General features: G+C 37.5%; 2 protein-coding genes and 1 non-coding gene across 3 annotated transcripts in view; 2 read left to right on the top strand and 1 right to left on the bottom strand.

Annotated features, from left to right (window-relative positions):
- The first annotated feature begins 1,245 nt into the window (after positions 1-1,245).
- PYROXD1 (pyridine nucleotide-disulphide oxidoreductase domain 1) lies at positions 1,246-15,947 on the top strand. The gene is made up of 5 exons (XM_040488722.1): positions 1,246-1,431; positions 11,992-12,098; positions 12,720-12,842; positions 15,040-15,174; positions 15,873-15,947. The coding sequence occupies exons 2-5, from the start codon at positions 12,042-12,044 to the stop codon at positions 15,906-15,908; spliced, it is 351 nt and encodes a 116-aa protein (XP_040344656.1). The 5' UTR covers positions 1,246-1,431; positions 11,992-12,041; the 3' UTR covers positions 15,909-15,947.
- Positions 15,948-16,129: 182 nt separating this feature from the next.
- RECQL (RecQ like helicase) overlaps positions 16,130-21,838 on the bottom strand; it is an 81,742-nt gene continuing 76,033 nt past the window's right edge. Inside the window, exons 8-10 of the mRNA XM_040487867.1 lie at positions 17,977-18,221; positions 17,545-17,674; positions 16,130-16,953 (exon numbers count right to left, since the gene is read on the bottom strand). Of these exons, the coding sequence (XP_040343801.1) occupies positions 16,798-16,953; positions 17,545-17,674; positions 17,977-18,221 (531 nt within the window). The 3' untranslated portion in view covers positions 16,130-16,797. The remainder of the gene's footprint in view (positions 16,954-17,544; positions 17,675-17,976; positions 18,222-21,838) is intronic.
- LOC121039121 (U6 spliceosomal RNA) lies at positions 18,398-18,500 on the top strand. The gene has a single exon (XR_005794639.1). It is a non-coding gene; the product is annotated as a U6 spliceosomal RNA (small nuclear RNA).

The raw sequence follows: 21,838 nt of genomic DNA, 5'->3' as shown, positions 1-21,838 counted from the left end.
GCTTAAGATTCTTTCTCTCTCAAAAATTAATTAATTAATTAATTAAGCAAGCAAGCGAACATTTGAAAATTAAAACAACAACAACAACAACAACAGAAAGAACATACCATATCTTGGGTGCTGCCAGCATAGTTCAATCTAGTTAGAGCACAGTGTGAGTGAGATTATGTGAAAATAAGAAGCTACAGAAGTAAACAAGACTGGATTGCAATGGCTTAAAATACTAGTTCCTCCTATAAATATTTTGTTTGGTTGTCTAAGCTAGTAGTGGGAATTAGAATCATTATTGAACTGCCTACTATTTATTAAATCAAAGCACAGTAATTGTTAGGTTATCAGTAAATATCAGTAATTACATGGTAGGTTTTCCTGTTTATATAGAATGGTTATTTCCAGAGTTCAAAGAATCAAACGGGGGTTCTAATTACCAGTTTTAGAGTGAGCTAGAGAAATTGTACCTTCTTAATATTATAATACAATCCAAGGGAAAATATTATATGAGATAGCAAAGGCAAGAGTAAATAACGAAAATAGTGAATACTCTAATAATGTGCATATGGTAAAAAATTTTTTTTAAAAAAATTAGCCACTTCTCAAAACAAATGAATACCACAGAAAGGTGTTAGCAGTAAAATTAAGATTGGGAATATTTAATTCAGACTTCACACATGCTATTTACTGGAAAATTGGGAAGAACGTTAATTTATGACAAAATGGCGAGCAACTCACTATAGTACGGGAAATTTTAGCCGAGGTCAAAACTGTAAACGGAAATAACTTCTGAGAGCAATTCACTAGTATTGCTTTGCTTTAATATGTCATGAATAATATGCTTCCAAAATACACAACCTTGGATTGCTAGGCGAAATGTAGGTAAGGATGATACTGCCTACGTCATTAAGAGTTTAAGAGCTGTCCCTATGCCAAATTTCTCGCAGGAATGAATAGTGAAAACTTCAGGGCAGTTCATTTATTCTGAGAGTGTTCTGTCCTGTGAGAACTCTGGTTTGTGTTTAGACAATTTGCCAAGCTTCTCTTGGCGACCCGTCTTCTTTGCTTTGTTTTGAGTTCTTTTTCCCCTTCCCCTAAATCAACGTGGAAAAACCACAGTCAGTGCTAGTAACAGTAAAATGAAACCCCGTAATCAGAGATGTCTCTGCACTTCCGAATTGCAGCCGGAAGCGGATACGCAAGGAATTAAGTGTGAGCTACGGGGTACCCGTAGCTCAGAGTTTCACTCTAAGGCACAGGCACCGGAAGTAGCCGCCCAGCTTTGCTCCAGCGCTGTGAGTACAAACTCTCCGGCCTGGGCAACCCGCGGTCAGTAAACCACTAGGAGTCTGACCTCATGGAGGCAGGACGCCCTCTCTCGAGGCGGGGAAATTTGTGGTGGTTGGAGGTGGCATCGCGGGTGTCACCGGTGCTAAGCAGGTAGGCTGACCCGCAGACAGTTCCGCGTCTTCCCCGGCTCAGGTGGTGGCACTCAAGGCATCCTCCCGCCTCTCCCCAAGTCCTCGTTCCAGATCCCTCTATAGCCGCTGCCTTTTCTCCCGGCCCCCGCACTCCTTCTTCGTCTCAGTTATTAGAGACTGCGTAGTGGCCCTTGGGCGAAATTCTTAGTACCTCGCAAGGTTCGCCTTAGGCCCAGGGAGAAGTGGGGACAAGTTGTTGGGGGGACCCCAAAGCTGAGTGAACCAGACTGTGGTGATAGTTAACCTGAGCAGACAAGAGGGTTTAAAACTGATTAAGTACTTGGTCAGAACATTCACCCTTCTTTCTTAATTAGCTGATTGAGTTGAGCTTCCAGGTAGATGCCAGAGCCTTAGTTTATCGTAAATAATTGATGAACTCCTGTTGTTTCCTATACTTTGAATTTCCAAGATAGAAGAGATATCATCTCCAGTAATGTTTTATAAAACAACCAACAAGGGAATAGATGCAGCTGGGGAATAGTTTTCTGATTATAGTGAATAATCAGACCAAATATATACATATATACATTCCAAAAAGGACTATTTTGTGGATATAAAGTAAACATAAGCAATCATTGAAGTCACAGAAGTAGTGCAGGAAATTCGAGAGTTGTTTTCACACTTTCAATCCTAGGTGTCTATTTTCCGTTTTTTCACAAAATAAGCACCTGTTATCCAGGTACTGTACTAAGGGCTGGTTAGTCAATTATAAACAGAGCCTTGTATTTCCTTTTTAGGGATTCACAGGCTAGTGGAAGAGACATGTAAATAAATCATTTCATCAATGTGTTTGCCAGCTTAAGGATATCAGTGGAGTTGGTAGGGCCTGAATTAGGGGGGAGGTATCCTTTTGTCTCAGTGTAGAAAATAAGTAAAAGTTCACCAGGTGGACAAGAAGAACTAGATGGTTCAAAGGGAGGCGAGGATATAATCTTAGGTGGAAAGCATGGCAGTACTGAGAGCAGCAAAGCTTAAAGAACATGGTGCTTGGGGAGATGATCAGACATGAAGCTGGGCAGGTTGGCAGAGACCAGAACATGAAGGGTCTTATAAGCCTTGATGAAAATGTAACAAGAACTTACGAGTAATGAGATGATTTTGAGCAGTGGCCTAATGTGATCAAATACATTTTGAAAGATCATTAGTTACAATGCACGTGGGGGAGGGGTTAAAATGAGACTGGAAGGCCAGTTGAAAGGTGATTTTATTTTTTTTTTAATTTTTTTTTCAACTTTTATTTATTTTTGGGACAGAGAGAGACAGAGCATGAACGGGGGAGGGGCAGAGAGAGAGAGGGAGACACAGAATCGGAAACAGGCTCCAGGCTCTGAGCCATCAGCCCAGAGCCCGACGCGGGACTCGAACTCACGGACCGCGAGATCGTGACCTGGCTGAAGTCAGACGCTTAACCGACTGCGCCACCCAGGCGCCCCGAAAGGTGATTTTAATAGTACAAAGAAGTTTGAGGGGTGTCTGGCTGGCTCATTCTGTAGAGTATGCGACTCTTGATCTCAAGGTCCTGAGGTTGAGCACCATGTTGAGTGGCAGGATTACTTTTTAAAAAAAAGGTTGAGAGCTAGATGTAGCAATGAAAACAGAAAGTAGGTAAATAAATTGCAGAATATATACAGAAAAGAAAGATGGAGAGAGTGGTAATATTATCAGGTATTATAGAAAGTTCAAATAAGATGATATTAAAAAGAATCTGGTGGGTTTTAAGGATGTATAGGTGAATGGAAGATGCTCAGGGTTTTTGTTGTTTTTTTTTTAATATTTATTTTTGAGAGAGAGAGAGAGAGAGACAGAGTACAAACAGAGGAGGAGCGGAGAGAGGGGGACACACAGAATCTGAAGCAGGCTCCAAGCTCTGAGCTGTCAGCACAGAGCCTGACACGGGGCTCTAACTCACAAACCATGAGATCATAACCTGCGCTGAAGTCAGATGCTTAACCAGCTGAGCCACCCAGGCACCCCCTCAGGGTTTTTTTCTTTATTGAATATTGACATGCAATATTCTCTTACTGAGGTGTACATTGTAGTGATTGGATATTTTTATGCATTATGAAGTGATCACCTCAATAGGCATAGTTACCCTCTGTCACTATACAAAGTTATTATACTATTATTGACTATATTCCCTGTGCTGTGTATTGCATCCTTCTGACTTATTTATTTTATAACTGGAAGTTAGTTCTTCTTAATTTTTGTTTTGGCCACTCCCACCCCCTACCCCCCAACCCCTTCCCACTCTGGTAACCAGAGTTTGTTTGTTTCCTGTATCTTTGAGTCTGTTGTTTGTTTTTAGATTCCACAGATATTGAAATCATATGGTATTTGTCTTTCTCTGACTTATTTCTCTTGACATAATACCCTCTGGGTCCATTCATGTTGTCACAAATGTCAAGATTTCCTTTATCTTATGACTGAATAGTATTTCATTGAATATTTATATACATATGCCACATCTTCTTTATCCATTCGTCTGTCAGTGAACACTTAGGTTTCTCACCTACCTTGGCTATTGTAAATACTGCTGCAGTGAACATAGCAGTGCGTATATCTCTTTCAATTGGTGTTTTTGTTCTCTTTGGATAAATACCCAGAAGTGGAATTCCTGGATCATATGGTAGTTCTATTTTTAATTTTTTGAGGAAACTCCATAGTGTTTTCCATAGTGGCTACACCAGTTTATATTCCCACCATGACTGTACAGTGGTTCCCTTTTCTCCGCATCCTCAGCAACACTTGTGACTTCTTATCTTTCTAATTACAGCCAATCTGACAGGTGTGAGGTGGTATCTCATTGTGGTTTTGATTTGCATTTCCCTGATGATTAGTGATGTTGAGCATGTTTTCATGTGTCGACGTGTGTTGGCCATGTGTATGTTTTTGGAAAAAATGTTCAATCTACCCATTTTTTTAATTGAATTTTTTTTTTATTCAGTTGTATAAGTTTTTTAAATATATTTTGGATATTAACCCATTATTGCATGTGTGATTTGCAAATATTCTCTCCCATTCAGGTTACCTTTTCGTTTTGTTGATGGTTTCCTTCTCTCCGCAAAAGCCTTTTAGTTTTATGTCATTTCATTTTACTTTGCCTGAGGAAAATGGTTCAAAAAATATTGCTAAGACTGGTGTCAGAGAGCTTACTGCCTATGTTTTCTTCTAGGAATGTTATGGTTTCACATCTTATATTCAAGTCTTTAATCCATTTTGAATTTATTTTTGTATATGGTGTAAGATAGTGGTCTAGTTTCATTCTTCAGCATGTAAGCTGTCCAGTTTTCCCAAGACAATTTTCCATTGTATATTCTTACCTCCTTTGTCATAGACTAGTTGGCCATCTATGTGTGGGCTTATATGTGGGCTCTCTGTTTCATTCCATTAATCTGTGTGTCCATTTTTTTATGCCAGGACCATACCGTTTTGATTACTATAGCTTGATAGTATGGTTTGAAATCGGGGAGCATAATACCTCCCACTCTGTTCTTTCTCAAGATTGCTTTGACTATTCAGGGTCTTTTTGTGGCTTCATACAAATTTTAGGATTCTTTGTTCCAGTTCTTTGAAAAATGCTGTTGGTATTTTGGTGGGGATTGTATTGAATCTGTAGATAGCTTTGGGAAGTATGGACATGTTAACATATCAATTTTTCCAAACCATGATCATGATAGATCTTTCCATTTATGTGTATCTTCTTAAGTTTTTTCATCAGTGGCTTATAGTTTTCAGTGTACAGGTCTCTTTGTGTCTTTGGTTAAATTTATTCCTAGGTATTTTATTCTGTATGATGCAGTTGTAAATGGGATTGTTTTCTTAATTTCTCTTTCTGATAGCTTGTTATTAACGTATAGAAACTAGACCAATTTCTGTATGTCATTTTGTTCTCTGGAACTTACTGAATTAATTTATTCATTCTAATAGTTTTTTTGGTTGAACATGCTCAGTTTTAATGGTATAGTAGTGAGAGAAATAGAAAATGGTGGAGTTGAAGTGGAGGATGATTTAAGAAAATTCTTTCAAGATGTTTAAAGTGAAAAAGAAAAAGGTTGTAGCTGAAGGAAAATGATGGAAAAAAATGGTAAGTTAAGCCTCTAAATTCTTTTGAAGCTAATACTGAAATGGTTTTGTTTTCCCAGAGTATATACTGGCATATAAGATAGTTTAAGTAAATAAGGAATACAGTTGATGGTATTTGAGCCAATATGACAAAATCAGAGTTTTCAAGCCAAAATCAGAATTTTGGAAAACTCATATTCTTCACTGTGAGCCTCATGAAACTTGAAGAATTTTCTGATGAGATTGTTGGTGATAATAATGAATGTGTTTTTTTGATAATGTAGTGATTTGAAATTTGTTAACATTTGGAAGATCTCTATAAAACTTAGTGAACCAATATTGTCCAGATGACAAATGTGATGTTACAAGATCCATTTAAAGTTCAGGATAGACCAATGGCTTTCACAAGAACAGAATATGAAAAATTCTTTGATATGGTTTCAAATTCTACATTGCAACTAATCTTTAAGAAACCACACGTGTTAGTGTAACATCAAAGAAGAATATACAGTTCTCTGAAAAGGCTGCATATCTGTGTGAGGGTGAACTGTCTTCAGATACTTCAGCCAGATTAACATATTGTAATAGTTTGAATGCAGAAGCAGTTCTAAGTCCAGACATTAAAGAAATTTTCAGGGGTGCCTGGGTGGCTCAGTCAGTTAAACGTCTGCATGATCTACAGTTCTTGAGTTTGAACTCCATGTCGGGCTCTGTGCTGACAGCTCAGAGCCTGGGGCCTGCTTCAGATTCCGTGTCTCCCTCTCTCTCTGCCCCTCCCCTGTTCATGCTCTGTCTCTCTCTTTCTCTCAAAAATAAATAAAAACATTTTTTAAAAATTTTAAAAAAATAAACTTGCAAAAATGTAAAAGTGCCATTCTTCTCAATTTGTTTTGGAAAAAAAGTATTATTTTTTATTAAAAGGATATTATATCTGTTTAACATGTATTGGATTTATTATTCTTTTAAGTGAATTAAATATTTTAATTTTTTCTTAGTTTTAATTTTAATGTGGCAAATATCACTGGGTTTAACTCACACAGACAAAAGTTCTTTGGAGTCCTCAGTCATTTTAAGAGTGTAAAGGGGTCTTGAGACTGACAGGTTGAGAACTGCTAGGGCCATGGAGTAGGTAGGTCTTCCAAGTAGTATTTAATGGACAGCTGAAGTCAAATGCCAGTCTGCAAGGTGTGGTCCTTCCACCACACACTGAATATAGGACTGGAGAAAGCAGGTAGTTCAATCTGTGATTAGGAGTTTTAGGGTAGTTAATGGTTAAAGATAAGAGAGCAAGGAAGTAAAAGTTTGGGCAAAACATGAAATGATCTACAACGGCTGCATAGGAAGAAAAGTGAACCCAAGAGGATGCTAATGGTTTTGGACAGCAGGAAAGAGTCCAAAGACTAGATCACAATAAAGTTAGCTAGTAAGTGGACAGAGAAAACTATAAGGATATGGAAATAGACAAGCTATTCTTGTCTATTCTATGTGGTTCAAGTATGCAGAAGTAAGTAGAGTTAGCCCTGATATTCCAGGCTAGGAAACTAACGTGCAGTGACTTGGCTGACTTGAATTCAAGTCTTAAAATGTGGACTTTGCCTACTTTTCACTGCATATAGTGCAATTAGCTGACCTTCTTGTTTTATGAACATGAAGTAAGTAGTGTATAAAAACAAAAATATTTTTATTAAAATTCTTAAAAGGAAATATTTTTTAAAAACATACATTTTTTTACCTTTTTGATCTAATAGGGTTTCTGAAGTATTGGAGGAGTTTGATGTTGAAGAGCCACAGAAAACCATGTTAGAAAATTGCTTTCCCAACATTAAGGTTATAGAATCCAGAATAAAGGAACTGAAGAGTAAGGAACATGTAAGAGGATTTTTTTCTTGGGATGCCTGGGTGGCTCAGTTACACGTAGGACTCTTGATTTTGTCTCAGGTCATGATCTTACGGTTCGTGGGTTTGAGCCCTGCATCTGGCTCTGTGTTGACACTATGGAGCCTGCTTGGGATTCTCTCTCCCTCTGTGCTCCTCCCACATTTGTTCTCTGTCTCTCTCAAACAAACATTTAAAAAAAAAAAGGGGGGGGCGCCTGGGTGGCGCAGTCGGTTGAGCGTCCGACTTCAGCCAGGTCACGATCTCGCGGTCCGTGAGTTCGAGCCCCGCGTCGGGCTCTGGGCTGATGGCTCAGAGCCTGGAGCCTGTTTCCGATTCTGTGTCTCCCTCTCTCTCTGCCTCTCCCCCGTTCATGCTCTGTCTCTCTCTGTCCCAAAAATAAATAAACGTTGAAAAAAAAAATTAAAAAATAAATAAATAAATAAATAAATAAATAAATAAAATTAAAAAAAAAGGATTTTTAATGACAGTCCATTGTTCGGTCTTTTTTTAATATATTTTTTTAATGTTTTATTTATTTTTGAGAGAGAGAGAGACAGAGTGTGAGTGGGGGAGGGGCAGAGAGAGAGGGAGATACAGAACCCGAAGCAGGCTCCAGGCTCTACGCTGTCGGCACAGAGCCCGACACTGGTCTGGAACCCATGAACTGGGAGATCATGACCTGGGTTGAAGTCGGCCGCTCAACCGACTGAACCACTTAGGCATCCCCCCCACCATTGTTCAATCTTGATGAGCTTTTGCCTGCTTTCTTTTGACCCCATCTGTACTCCCACCATTACTAAGGCCCCTAGTATATAAAGCTTAGTAACATTGGTTTCATTATTAGAAAAACTTATACTTTTTGAGTTTATTGGGATTATATAATTAGTTGGATTTAGCATTTTAGGTTTTACATTTCAAATTAGCATTAACATTTATATATAGTGTCTACTATGTTCTAGGCACTGCAGAAGTGCTGGGATACAACAGGAACATTACAGTGAACTTGGCCTGGGAGGTCTCATTGTCATAGGGAATATAGACATGCACATGTATTAATTATATGTACATGTGAAAGCACAGTCACTGAAATATTATCAAAGCTCTGATACTAGGGATTTTGGAGGACCTCACAGAAGGAGAAAATATTTGAACTGTGTTTAAAAGGTGGGTGAATTAAGAGTTCTTAATTAAGGACATTGTAGGAAAAGGAGGTTGCTTGTTCAAAGACCCAAAGAAAAGCACGTGAAAGAGTAACGTTGTCAGAGGTACTGTCTGTGGTAGAGATAAGGAGAGAAGATTGGCAGACTAGAGCAAACAAATAGGACTGTGAAGAGCTGTCTACATCATGCCAAGAAATTTATTTTACCGTCAGTGGAGAAATAAAGAGAATTTACATGAAGGCAAGGATGGTAATATATTTTTAGGAAGATAGATGGCAATGTTGAGGATGAAGTGGGGTGGAGTGAGTGATAGTGGCCAGCAACCAAACCAGAAGGTGGTTGCAATAGTCCAAAATGATAGAAGACCTGAATGAAGACAAGGACAGTGTAGTTAGAAAGAATGGCCCAGATATGAGTGAGATTTTTACTGTAAACTCAGCAGGACTCAGTAATCCATTGGATGTGGGAATGAATAAGGCAGTTGGAAGAAAGGTGTTGTCAGATGAGAAACAATATCCTCAGGTGAGCCTTAGGTAAGATGAGTACTAGAGTTTGTAGTTGTTTCTCTACAGCAACTCTAATGTGGGAGTTCTCCCGAGAAAACGGGTAGGTAACACATTTGAAACACAAATAACTTGATAGGAAAAAATAAAAAGTACTAACTTTTCAGAGAAAAACATTAAAACTCTGAATCCCAAACCAGAATAAATTTCTAATACTCATAGTGGTACATATCGCCTAGGACATCCATGTCATTTAATTTGCACACTGAGGTGGGCACAAATGTATGCTGATAAATTGTGAGGCAGTTATATTAGCACCTTTGAATAAATCAGAGTGCCACCCATTACCATTTGAAGTGTCCTACATGAGATCATGTCTGTATTCTCTTATTTAAATGTCCTGAATATTTTTAATGAATTAGAGATTTTTTATCTTCGTGTCTACTTGCAAAAATTTAACATTAGCCAATGAAAAGAATGTTTGTTTTTACAGTAGCCAAATGTAAATTATTTTTTAAATTTGGTCAGTGTCTGTAACTACTGTTGATCAGATAAATCTAACCACATTATCTGCAGGAAGACATAGAGAATTTCTATGTGCAGTATACTGTATTGAATTATTGGCCTTATGCATTTGCAATGCAGCTAAAGAGTTAAATGGATAGTGAATGGCTCAGTGGGTATTAAGTGCTGTCTTATGATTTGCCATATTTTATAACATGGCACAATGTTAACCTGTAAACCACTCCCACTCCACCAGTCTGGCATCTCTCATAGTTGTATGTGGGTGTGTGTGTGTGTATGCATGTATGCTTTTCTAAAGGCTACTACTTATATGTAGGTTTTCATTTGATATTAAGGAACAAAAACAGTGGATCTTGAATGTGTATTTTTAGCCTCAATGATATTAAAATTTAATATAAGGGTGCCTGTTAGTCAGTTAAGCATCCGACTCTTGGTTTCAGCTCAGGTTATGATCTTACAGTTCGTGGGATCGAGCCCTGCCTCGGACTCTGCACCGACAGTGTGAGCCTGTTTGGGATTCTCTCTCTGCCCTTCCCCTGCTTGCCCTCTATCCCTCTCTTTCTCAAAATAAATAAACATAAAAAATTAATATAAATAACCCTAAAACAGTATATGCTAGGATTTAAGGTTAACACACTTTTCACTTATATGAAAATATCAAGGAGCATGTTTGCTGGTAAAGTGATTGTTATTTGTACTTAAGAAGAATCTAAATACTGTTTTAGTACTTCCAATGTTTTTATACTAAGACATATTGTAACCTTTTCTACCACACTTTACTCCCCTGTACCCATGGCAGACATTAAGGTATGATATGATTAGAATTACTAGATCTTAGTAACTCCCATTGAGATCAGAAATTCTCAATAAGGCCTGCCCCAGGTATAACATCAGAATGCTCAAATTTTATTTATTTCTTTATTTTAATTTTAACATTTATTTTTGAGAGAGAGAGTGCAAGTTGGGGATGGGGGGGCGGGCAGAGAGGAAGGGAGACACAGAATCCTAAGCAGGCTCCAGGTGCTGAGCTGTCAGCACAGAGCCCGACATGGGGCATGAACTCAAGAATCGCAGAAATCACGACCTAAGCCAAAGTCAGCGGCTTAATCAACTGAGCCACCTGGGCGCCCCCAGAATGCTCAATTAAAACATTTTTTTAACCTGAGGTCAACATGCCTTCCTGAATATCATGAGATTACCTAAATTTTATGCAAAATCTGGTGTGAGTGTACCTTTTTTCTCTAAGAGAGAAAGATTAGTTTTCACCAGATTCCCAAAATGGTTCACGGACCTAAAATGATGGTGACTCACTGGATTGGATAATGGGTTCTCAGGTTTACTTTGATTTTCAATTGCTATAACAAAGTATTGAGTATCATGAAAGGCAACCTTAATGTATTTTTTTTTTTTTGCTTTTGTCTTAATGAATTTTTTATTTAAAATGAAATTCTACCCATGTATAAATATATTTCTCCTCTCTCCTTCATGGCTCTATGTTTTTACAGTACATTGTAACAGGAGATGGCAGTCAGTATGTGTATAAGAACTTTTTGTGCTGGAGCTAAACCAAAATTGATACACGAAGGAAATCCTTTTGTATCAGGAACCCAGGATACAGACAGTGCTCAGGTAACATTCTGAGGTTGAGTCATGGAAAAGGAACATGAATATTTCTTAGATTTTTCTATATTTGAATCAAAGTATTCCACTGAGAGTGTTAAGTTCTAAATTATAGAAGAGGTTTGTTTTATGATCCATAAACCAGAAAATAGTTACAGTGTTTTATTACTACCTATTTCAGTTTTAGTTTTGGGTGATAATTTTTGTTTTTTAGTTCATGCTCATGTTCTGTGTTCTTTCCATTGTGCACTATCCCAGATGTAATGACTGAGCTGAAGGTTATAACTTTCTTTATACACATATTCATTACTGTACTTTGGGAGTATGTGATTTGCAACCTAAATAATGGAGTATAATATATTATTTTTAATTTATAAGGTAATTAGCAATTTAAATTTACTTTGTTAGAAGTTCTATGCTTAAATTTGAAGGAAAAATGTTTAGAATGCCCTATTTTGTAATTATTCCCAAAACAAGGAGATAAAATTGATTGCATTACAATTGTTTTAGCAAATGTGCCTTATAGACATTATTTAGGTCTTTTTTTTTCTTAATCAAACTACAGTGAACGCAGGGCTCGAACTCATCTCCCCAAGATCAAGAGCCGTATGCCTTACTGACTGAGCCAGCCAGGTGCCCCTCAAGGGCTGTTGTTTTAAAGTCCTCTCTCGCCTTTTTCTTTCTTTCTTCTATGCATTATCACGAAATGCTATAGATAGCTGGTGGTGATTACATTTGAGAATAAAGTTTGGTTTGTATTTTTGTTTTTAGAGGTACGGCCTACGTAATTGACCAATGAAAAGATATACAGCTGCGATTTCATGGTCGGTGCTACAGAAGTTACTCCAAATATAGAACCTTTTCTCTGTGGCAACAATGTAAGGTGAAGTTTTTTTATGTCCTGCTGTGACTATTTTTAAAATACTGTATTTATAAGATTTCTAACTCCCAAGCATAAATAACTGTTCCTTGCTTTAGTGTAAAACTGTAACTTAAGGAAGGTGAAAACAATTTGGGTCATATTCGTGTTTGGATTTGCAGTTATTCCTTACTGCCTAAAGTCCTTAAGCAGCTAACATCCCAGCATAGATGTCATCGTTGATGGGACATGATGCACAGTTCATTTGTCTAAAGGTTGTTAAGAGACTGACACCTATGGATTCACAAGTGATTTCTTTTAGAGAAACTATCTTGTCTTTTTTGCCTTTTAGCATTTGAAGCTCACAAAACAGGAATATTGTAATTATGAGTGGGGTACTCACATGGTTACTAAGTGTTCTTGATGTTGAAAGTCTAAGAATTTTTGAGTTGGTCTGTCTTAGTAGCATTTTGATTCCCTGGAAATTGAGCTGAGTTATCTAAACTTGCAGCTATTTTTTACTTTCTCATTAAAGATCAGCATACCAAGGTGTATAAATGTGACTTGTTCTTTTACTTTAGAATGACAAAACCATCTTTCACTTTTCTTCCCAGGTGTTCTCATAAGGAACATTGTTTAGTTTGATCTAGGCGAAGATGGTGGCCTGAAAGTGGATGATCACATGCACACGTCTCTCTCTGATATCTATGCTGCAGGTGACATCTGCACTGCGTCATGGCAGCCCAGCCCAATGTGGCAGCAGGTAAGCCAGCATCCAGGATCACATCTTCGTATCAGAGATTCCATCTGTTGGTAAAGGAGTTGCTACCAGCAAATGTAAATATCTGGTTTTCCAACTTCTTTAAGTAAGAAGCTATCATAGCGTTTTTTGTGACAAAGAATTTTTCCCTTTCGGTAAGTTATTATATAGTGATGGAACAGTAGTTTAAGAATTATGGGCTATTACTTTGCTTGTCATTTTCAGATACTTACCAGCACTGTCCAATGGAACTTTATGCAATGACAGAAATGTTCTGTACCTTTGCAGTGTCCAGTCAGGTAGTCACTAACTACGTATCTCTATTGAGCACTTGAGTTTAAATAGCTACATGTATTTAGCATCTGCCAGACTGGACAGCACAGCTTTAGATTAATAAATAATTACTGAGGTATAAACCAAGTTGATAAATGATGATTCTATGGGACCCTGATGACCCTATTCTGTCCCTGGGGAATTAGGATTGAAAAAATTTCCTATAGTAAACAGCCTTCCTCAGCTGAACACGTCCATTCAACTGGATGTAGACTTCCTCCTGCCCTCACAGTGTTGCCACCCTCCTAATGGTGGAGCAGAAATCCTTGAAGAGATACTCAGACTGTGGTCATAGGTGAGGTTGTCTCAGGGGGAGTAGAGACACAGATATATGAACTAGGCAACAGTTGGTAAAAGACCAGCTCCAAAGGTTGGGATATCACTCCTTCAGATCAAACATGGAGCGTGAAGTCGTGAAGAACTAGATGTATTTTAAGAGGCAGCTTCATTACTTTGTGTGTTTTCACCTACAGCAGGGCTAACAATCATATAAGAGTGCTTTCAGCCTGTTTCTAAAGTGCTAGGTTGTTTTCAGTTTCTTCTGGAGTCATTCTGTGTCACTTCTATGGTATATCTGTCATCAACTCTCAATTAGGAGTTGGGGTTGTGGCATTTTTTTTAACATTTTAAACCCTCTAGAATAAATTATATCCTTAATGTGTCATATTCTGCTATAGGCAATATCCAAAAATAAACAGGTGTCTCTTGTTTTGAGTGAATCTAATAGACCTTGTCTCTTAATTTGCAGAAGCAATAAATAAGTACACTAAATAATTTGTTTTACATAGTCCAAGACACAAACTGAAGGGATTTTGAGGCTAGAATACATTTGGTAACAGTCCAGGCAGTGTTATACTGCAAGCCACTTCTATTAGCCATTTTCTAGTACTGTGCTCTGTTTACTCTGCTCCCTTACCATAGGGAGGCTATGACTTCATCACACCTACCTTGTTTACACAGGAGACTGAATTAAAAAAAAAAAAATTATCACTTCTACCAGAAATGAAAATCCTATCTGTGACTGTGGTATGATTTTTGCATATGAAAGAACATAAGTCACACACAGTTATAAAGAAACTAATTGCTTAGCTTATTTAATTCTCATTTAATAGATGGGATACATTTATGTCTTAAGTGAAGAAATCAAGGCTCAGTTAATTAAATAAAAATATAAAAATTAAATATGTAAAAAAATTGACATTTAAATCTCTTAACTCCCAGGGTGCCTGCATGGCTTAGTCAGTTAAGCATCTGACTCTTGATCTCCGCTCAGGCCTTGATCTCAGGGTTGTGAGTTCAAGCCCCACATTTAAAAACATTCACAAATCTGAAATTCACAGATCTGAAATCTGGTAAGATTTCCTGAGACTAGACACCAACTAGTATTATCGGTCTGCGTGACCATTGAGGTTTAACTGCATTGGAAGCCTCAATCTAAGGATTAAAAATCTAAGGATTAGGAAAAGGGACATATATTTCAGTGATACTTTGTCATTTCTTGTGTGATAAACTTACTCTGCAAGAGGAGACTGGTTATTAGCGTTATTCTTACCTAGTATAGCCTCAAATATTTTAGCTATTTTTGATAGAGAATTTATTGAAACATAGAGAGTTGGTATTATCCTTTAATTTTAGGGCAGTAATTTGGATAGAATTCTCAAATAGCCAAGTCAGTTTTGGTTAGTGTGGACTGGTGATTGCTTCCATGGCAAACATAATCTAACTAGTCATCTGGCTAGCTAGATCTAACCAATCTCAAGGACTGTCAGTATTGAACCCCTTTTAAGGAATTTTTGTCAGGTTAAGGTGCTAGCATTTTTAAAGTAAGGACATTGAAAATTATATCTCATAACATTTTTTATTTCAGATGAGACTGTGGACCCAGGCTAGACAGATGGGGTGGTACGCAGCCAAGTGCATGGCTGCAGCTACTTTAGGATACTCTATTGACATGGACTTCAGCTTTGAACTTTTTGCTCATGTAACATTTTTCAACTATAAGGTAAAATAGATAAGCAAATTAGTACCTTTTTCTGCTTGTGAGTCTTGTAACTACCTGATTTTCTCATTGAATAAGAATTTACATGGTTTTAATCATTTTAGAAAAATGACATGTTTTCTCAATTCTTGCAAATCAAACCTGGTATTAATGCTGGTCTAAGGGAGAAAAAAATCTCTTCTGGAGTTGTTTCCCATTAGTGCATTTCTACATTTATTTGGGATTCAGTCTCACTTTTTAAGGGTGATAGCTACTGTACTTAAGAATGAACCAGGTACTTTGCCAAACTTATTATTTACTCCTCTTTACATTATTCTGAGGTAGGGTTTTTTTTTTGGTAATTTAATGATGAGGAATACACACAAGTTTTAAGGAGGTTAAATAATTTGCCCATGCAAGATATAACTCAGTTCCTTATTAAATATTTAAGTCATGACTCTAATATATAGTCCAGATCCTACATATTTAATTTACTACATATTTTTTATTTTCATATAGATTGTGTGGTAGTGTCATCTGAACAATAAATGTAATGTCATTCAAATGTTTTCTGTGGGACCCTCTCCAATGAATGACACTTTTAGCTATAAAATTTTGTGAATAGATTTTTGTGCTAGTCATCCTAAAATAACACAGTGTAACTGCATATTATGCTTCCTTTTTGGTACTCATTAGAATAACTTTATTATCTCTGTATATAGGTTGTACTACCAGGAAAATACCATACATGGGGCTGAGGTTCAGATCATGAATTAATGCTGAGATGTACCAAAGGACAAGAACACATCAAAGTCGTCATGCAGAATGGGAGAATGATGGGAGCTGTCTTAATTTTAAATCATATGGATCTTTCATCATATGAAGAAGGTCTGCTAGATCCAAATATTGATATACATTATTTTGATTTAAAAAGGCATTTCAAGAATCACATAAAGCTCCAAATAACACAAAGTCACAATAAGGTAAACGACCACATGGATTTAATGAAGTTAAGAATACAGAAGTCATAATGATAGTGGGAAAGTATTAAAATAGAAATAAAATGGTAAAGATCAAATAATTTACAGATTTTTTTTTTTTCCAACACAAATTGACCACTTATGTAAATGTAAGGATTTAAGTTAATCATTTCTGTGTAACTGCTTTGGAGCAGATTTAGCTACTTTATCTACTTAGCTGACAACTTGGTCTGGTATACCAAAGTCATTCTTTGTGAAATGTCAGAGAGGATTGTCGTTTCAAGAGGTTTACAATTTTACTTTAAGGAGGTAGCAAGATCTTACTTGCTAATATCCTTTTATGTTCTGATTGTATAGCTGTTATGAGCTGAAATCACTCTTTTCTGTAATAAGCCTACATAAATATTCCTTATGATAACATTAATATCAAAAGAATACAATTAGGTATATCAAGGGATAAAAATATTTTACATTAAAATTTTTCTCAAAAAATAATAAAATTACTTTTCTCGTTTTATACTGTAAATTTATATAATTCATGATCTTAAATATTGAAGTCTTCAATACTTCAGGCAAGTTCCATATGTATAAAATATTAATAAAACTGTCTTAAACTTTTAACTACAAAATAATGGTGTACACATGCATAACTATTTTCTTGGAAAATTTAGAAACACTCATCTGCATCATCAATTTTTCTTTTTTTAGTCCCTGTATTCTTAGATCGCTGAAGCATGTTTGCAGACTTCTGGAAGTTACCTGAATTTTTTTCTTCCCTCCTTTTATCAGCTCCTTCAGAATGACAAGTTTCAGATGATTCAGTCTGCCAACAAAAACAAAGCAAACATTCCTATCAAAACTCAGCTGTTCCATTTTTTCTTCAGATTAACAATCCCCCTGGTCCTTCTATATCCAGTAACTCTTTAGTTAAGTGTCTAGTGGTCTCTCTTTTTTTTTTTTTTTTACCTTTAAATATCCACTCAAATATGAGCCCTATCCTAAAGGGATATGCTGTCAGAAAAACCCTAATCCATAGACACAATGATACATGGCATGTCTTTGCAGACGAGAGTATTTCATGCATAAGAGTCATTGGTTTTTGCCATCTGCTACAAACATAGACTTCTCAACCAGTGATCACAACCAATATTGTGAGGGCAGGGTGCATCACAAACTAGACAACACTAAAATGGATTTTTCATGTTCTAAAAGGTTGGAAATTCTAGTCTATATTAAAAGGTAAAGTAGTTTAAATTGTTACTTAATACTTCTACAATAAAACAAAGGTAATGTTTTCTCTCTTCCATGCCTAGATTCCTGCCTGTCTCCTGTGTTCATCTGGACCCAGCACAGTACCATTTAAAGCATCCCATAAGCTTTAATGTATTTTTTCATTATATAAAGAGTCAGTTACCTTGAAACAACTCTGTGTGGGCTTCTTTACTTGCATGGTAATAACATGCGCCTCATTATTTAGAAGATGAGCTTTAGGTCCTATTTTCAAATATGAAATGGTAGCGTAAGCTGTAAAACTGTAGTCTTCTCTGTGGAAGATAAAGGCCAACAATCAGAAAGCTTTTAAGAAATTACAGAAAAACTAAAATTTATAAAAACAACCATAAGTGCAATAATTTTAATATGTGGAATATGAAACTTGTGAAAAATTAAAATACTTTCTGTAAGTTGTATTTTTTTTTGACATACAATGATCAGTTAAAGTTTATTAGGTAAATTTTATATGGCATTAAAGAGTTTCACGTGAGACAACTGGAAAACCACTTGCTTTGTTGCAGTTATGAGAAACATAAAGACAACACCAAAGGACAAGAAATGGATCTGTATATACTTAAGATACTGCTGTAGAAGAAAGTGTGCAATAATTTTCTCCAGGTCTTCACGAGGAAGTTGGGGAGGAGCAACGCCTGCCACTCTCAATTTTGCTGCTCCCTTTCCCATCCAAGAATCCATCAGTTTCAGTGGAGTTAGCTTTTCATTCAGGTCCTCTGCCTGCTTCAAAATCTTGATTAGATCTCTGCAGTATGCTGTTACATTCTTTACTTCACACGCTATAATGAGACAGGCAAATGAGATCTAGAAATTACAGCAAGGACAAGCTAGTCTAAGTGGTTAAACTGGTTTGAAATGAGTCCTCAACATGACCCACCCTAAACACTGATGTGTTATTTTGTTCTGAACCAAAATTAGGCTATTCCTCAAGTCTACCAGTAAACTAAGTTATAGTCTCAATAAGACATTGTTGAATTTACATGCTCGCTTTGGGAGCACATGTACTAAAATTGGAATGATACAGAGAAGACTAGCATGGCCCCTGCGCAAGGATAAAAGGCATTGTTTAATTTACAGTGATGTAAAGCAGCTGGTTACCAGAAGGCCTTTGGGTATGCTCTAGGAATAAGTGTCTGCCAGACCTGAGAAATTTATAGAGAATCAGTCTATTCATCGTATTTACCTAATTTGTGCTCATTAAACAATATTCTGAAAACTATGGCTTCCTTGGTACTGATTTAGAGACAAGAACGTCCTGGTTAAATATTCCTAATTATTGATTCTAGCACCCTGATTTACGTATCAGACTCTTATTCATGTGATCAGTATAACACAGTATAATAAACTCATAAACAAGGTTATCTAGCTGCAAAGTTAAGACTAAAGTGATCTTCACCCACCAAGGCATTAGAACTCTGTGAGGGGGAACTGGTTATTCCCGCTCTTTGGACACAACACACAGGATGAGAAAAGTTAAAATACAACACCAAAACACTGGTAAATTAGTATCTTATGAGTAGTTACACATTATCTGGATCAAAAATGATTGGACTGTAATCTCTCCTTTACAATAAATTCTCTTCTTAATTAGTGACTTAGTGACTAGCCTTTTCTTACAAATAGCAGTAGCATTTAGAAGAATTTAAGCTTTTCCCTTCATTTAAACATTTAACATGCCTTCAGTATAGCAACATAAAATACATTCATTCACATACCAATTTTCCTTTTGCCTTTGTTTTAAAACTTTGTTACTTTTGAATCTAAAAAATGCTAGTCACAGCTTGCTTAATCCATTTTGGCGTCTAATAATTGCCCCCATGTAGTCCTAGCTATATACGTTAGCCTATAAAGATTTAAAAACCATGAACTAGGGAGTGTTCCAATCCAAGATGGCAACTTAGTAAGATCCTGAACTGGGTGCACCAAATCTACACCTATTTATAGGCAATTCCTCTTGAAGAACTGAGGACTGACTGAACTAAAGACCACACAGAACACCAAGAGAGACATGGTAACCAAGGGTACCCCACCCCTGATGCTGCAAACTGAAGTGAGGAGAATAGTAATGTACCAGGAGCAGATTCGTCTGCACTTAGACACAGAAAATAAAAGCCACGGCTGAAAAGAGCAACTAGAATATAAAGGAACTAGCCGTGAACCCTGCTAAATGAGAGGGGAGCTGCTACAACTCTCTCTGGGTTGGAAGATCTAATATGTGTCACAGTTTATGCACCCTCCCACCACCGTGACAGCATAGATTGGAGCAGGGTCCAGACATCCTAACCAACCTACCACCTCAGTGAGCCCTGGGCCCCTAACCCACACCATCCCCAGCTGTCCCACCAAGACAGCCCTATGGTGGCGCACACCAGGAAGTCCTGGTCAACGCTCACTACAGCTCCACCTGTCTCACCACACTGAGGCAGGCACAAAGCTCCTTGGAACATTCTAGGCCCTCATTGCTTTGGCTTCAGGAAGCTTTCTAAGGCACCCCAGTAGATGCCCATTTTCAGCTCCACCTGCCCTGCCAGGACACCCTGGCTTGCACCCACTTCAGCTTCTTTCCAGGGAACCATCTGTTCAGAGAGCCCTACAACTGCCACAGCCCATGCCCTTTCAACTACCAGCTGCCCTGCGAGGTTGCCCCCTGCACAAAGCACCCAGGGACCTCTCCAGCCAACAATACACCTCAGTTCCACCTGCCACAACCAGAGCACCTGCTGCACATCCCAGAACACCCCAGCTTACACCCACTTCAGTTCAGCCATCTTGCCAGGGTGCCCTCTACATGGAGAACCCCAGAACCACTCCTGACTACACCCACTTCAGCTTCAGCTGTCCTGCCAGGACAACCTGTCTCTGCAAAGAGCCTCAGGAATGCCCCAGCCCACACCCACTTAAGCTCTAGCCATCCCACCAAGGCAGCCCCACCATGGGGTGCCCTGAAACCCCCAGCCCATGCCAGCCACAGCTCTAGCCAGCCAACAAAAGTCACCAGGCATATACAGTCAACACAGAGGACCACCACACACCAAGAGCATTCCTTCAAGTTTGGGAAAAGTAGCAGTTCTGCCTAATTCATAGAAACAAACACCATGTCAAGCAAGATGGGGTAACAAGGGAATACGCTCCAAATGAAAGGATGAGACAAAACCTCACAAAAACAATAAAACAGAGAAGAACAATATGCCTAATGGAAGAGCTTAAAGTAATGATCTTAAAGATGCTCACTGGACTGAAGAATGGGAAAACTCAGCACTTCAACAAAGAACTGAAAAATATAAACAACCAGAGTTGAAGAATAACTGAAATGAAAAATTCATTAGAGGGAATCAAATAGTGATTAATGGATACAGAACAGATCAGTGATTTAGAAGACAGGGTAATGCACTCAAAGCTAAACAGCAAAAATAAAGAATTTTTTAAAATGAGGATAGAACAAGGGATCTGTTGGCCAATATCAAGTGAGTAAACTTTCATATTATATATGAATATATATGCATATATTTATGTTTATATATAAATATATATTATATATAATATTTATTCATATATAAATATATATGCATATATATTCATATATACTGCTTTATACTTAGAATGTTACATATGAACCCCATGATAACCATAAACACAAAACCTGTAATAGGTTAAAAAAAAAAAGAAAAAGTACAGTATACAGAATATAGTCAATGGTACTGTAACAGTGTTGCATGGTGACAGTAACTACACTTGTGATGGGCACAGCATAACTTATAGTTGTTGAATCACTATGTTGTATATCTGAAACAAATATAACATTGTGCTGACTCAAAGTAAAAAGAAATTTAAAAATTAGGGGTGCTGGGCTGGCTCACTGGGTAGAGTGTGAGACTTTTGATCTTGGGGTTGTGAGTTCAAACCCCATGTTCGGCATAGAGATTGAAAAATATAAGACAATAAAAAGTCAAAAAGATGTGAAAAAATATTTTAAAAATTATAAAATAGAAAGCCAAATATAACACCTCAGAAAGTCATAAATCACAAACAAAGAGAGCAAGAAAAGAACAGAGAACTACAGAAACAACCAGAAAACGATCAACAAAATGGCAGTAAGTACCTAGCTATCAATAATTACTTTAAATGTAAATGGTCTAAATGTTTCACTCAAAAGATACAGGGTGGTGGAATGGATTTTTAAAAAACAATACCCGGGGCGCCTGGGTGGCTCAGTTGGTTGGGCGTCAGACTTCAGCTCAGGTCATGACCTCGCAGTCCGTGAGTTCGAGCCCCGCATCGGGCTCTGGGCTGACAGCTCAGAGCCTAGAGCCTGTTTCAGATTCTGTGTCTCCCTCTCTCTCTGACCCTCCCCTGCTCATGCTCTGTCTCTCTCTGTCTCAAAAATAAATAAATGTTGGCACAAAAACAGACACATAGACCAA

The sequence above is a fragment of the Herpailurus yagouaroundi genome, unplaced genomic scaffold (assembly GCF_014898765.1).
Source record: "Herpailurus yagouaroundi ecotype Mexico unplaced genomic scaffold, PumYag 166, whole genome shotgun sequence".
NCBI lineage: Eukaryota > Metazoa > Chordata > Mammalia > Carnivora > Felidae > Herpailurus > Herpailurus yagouaroundi.
This window is presented reverse-complemented; position numbering and strand designations above follow the sequence as displayed.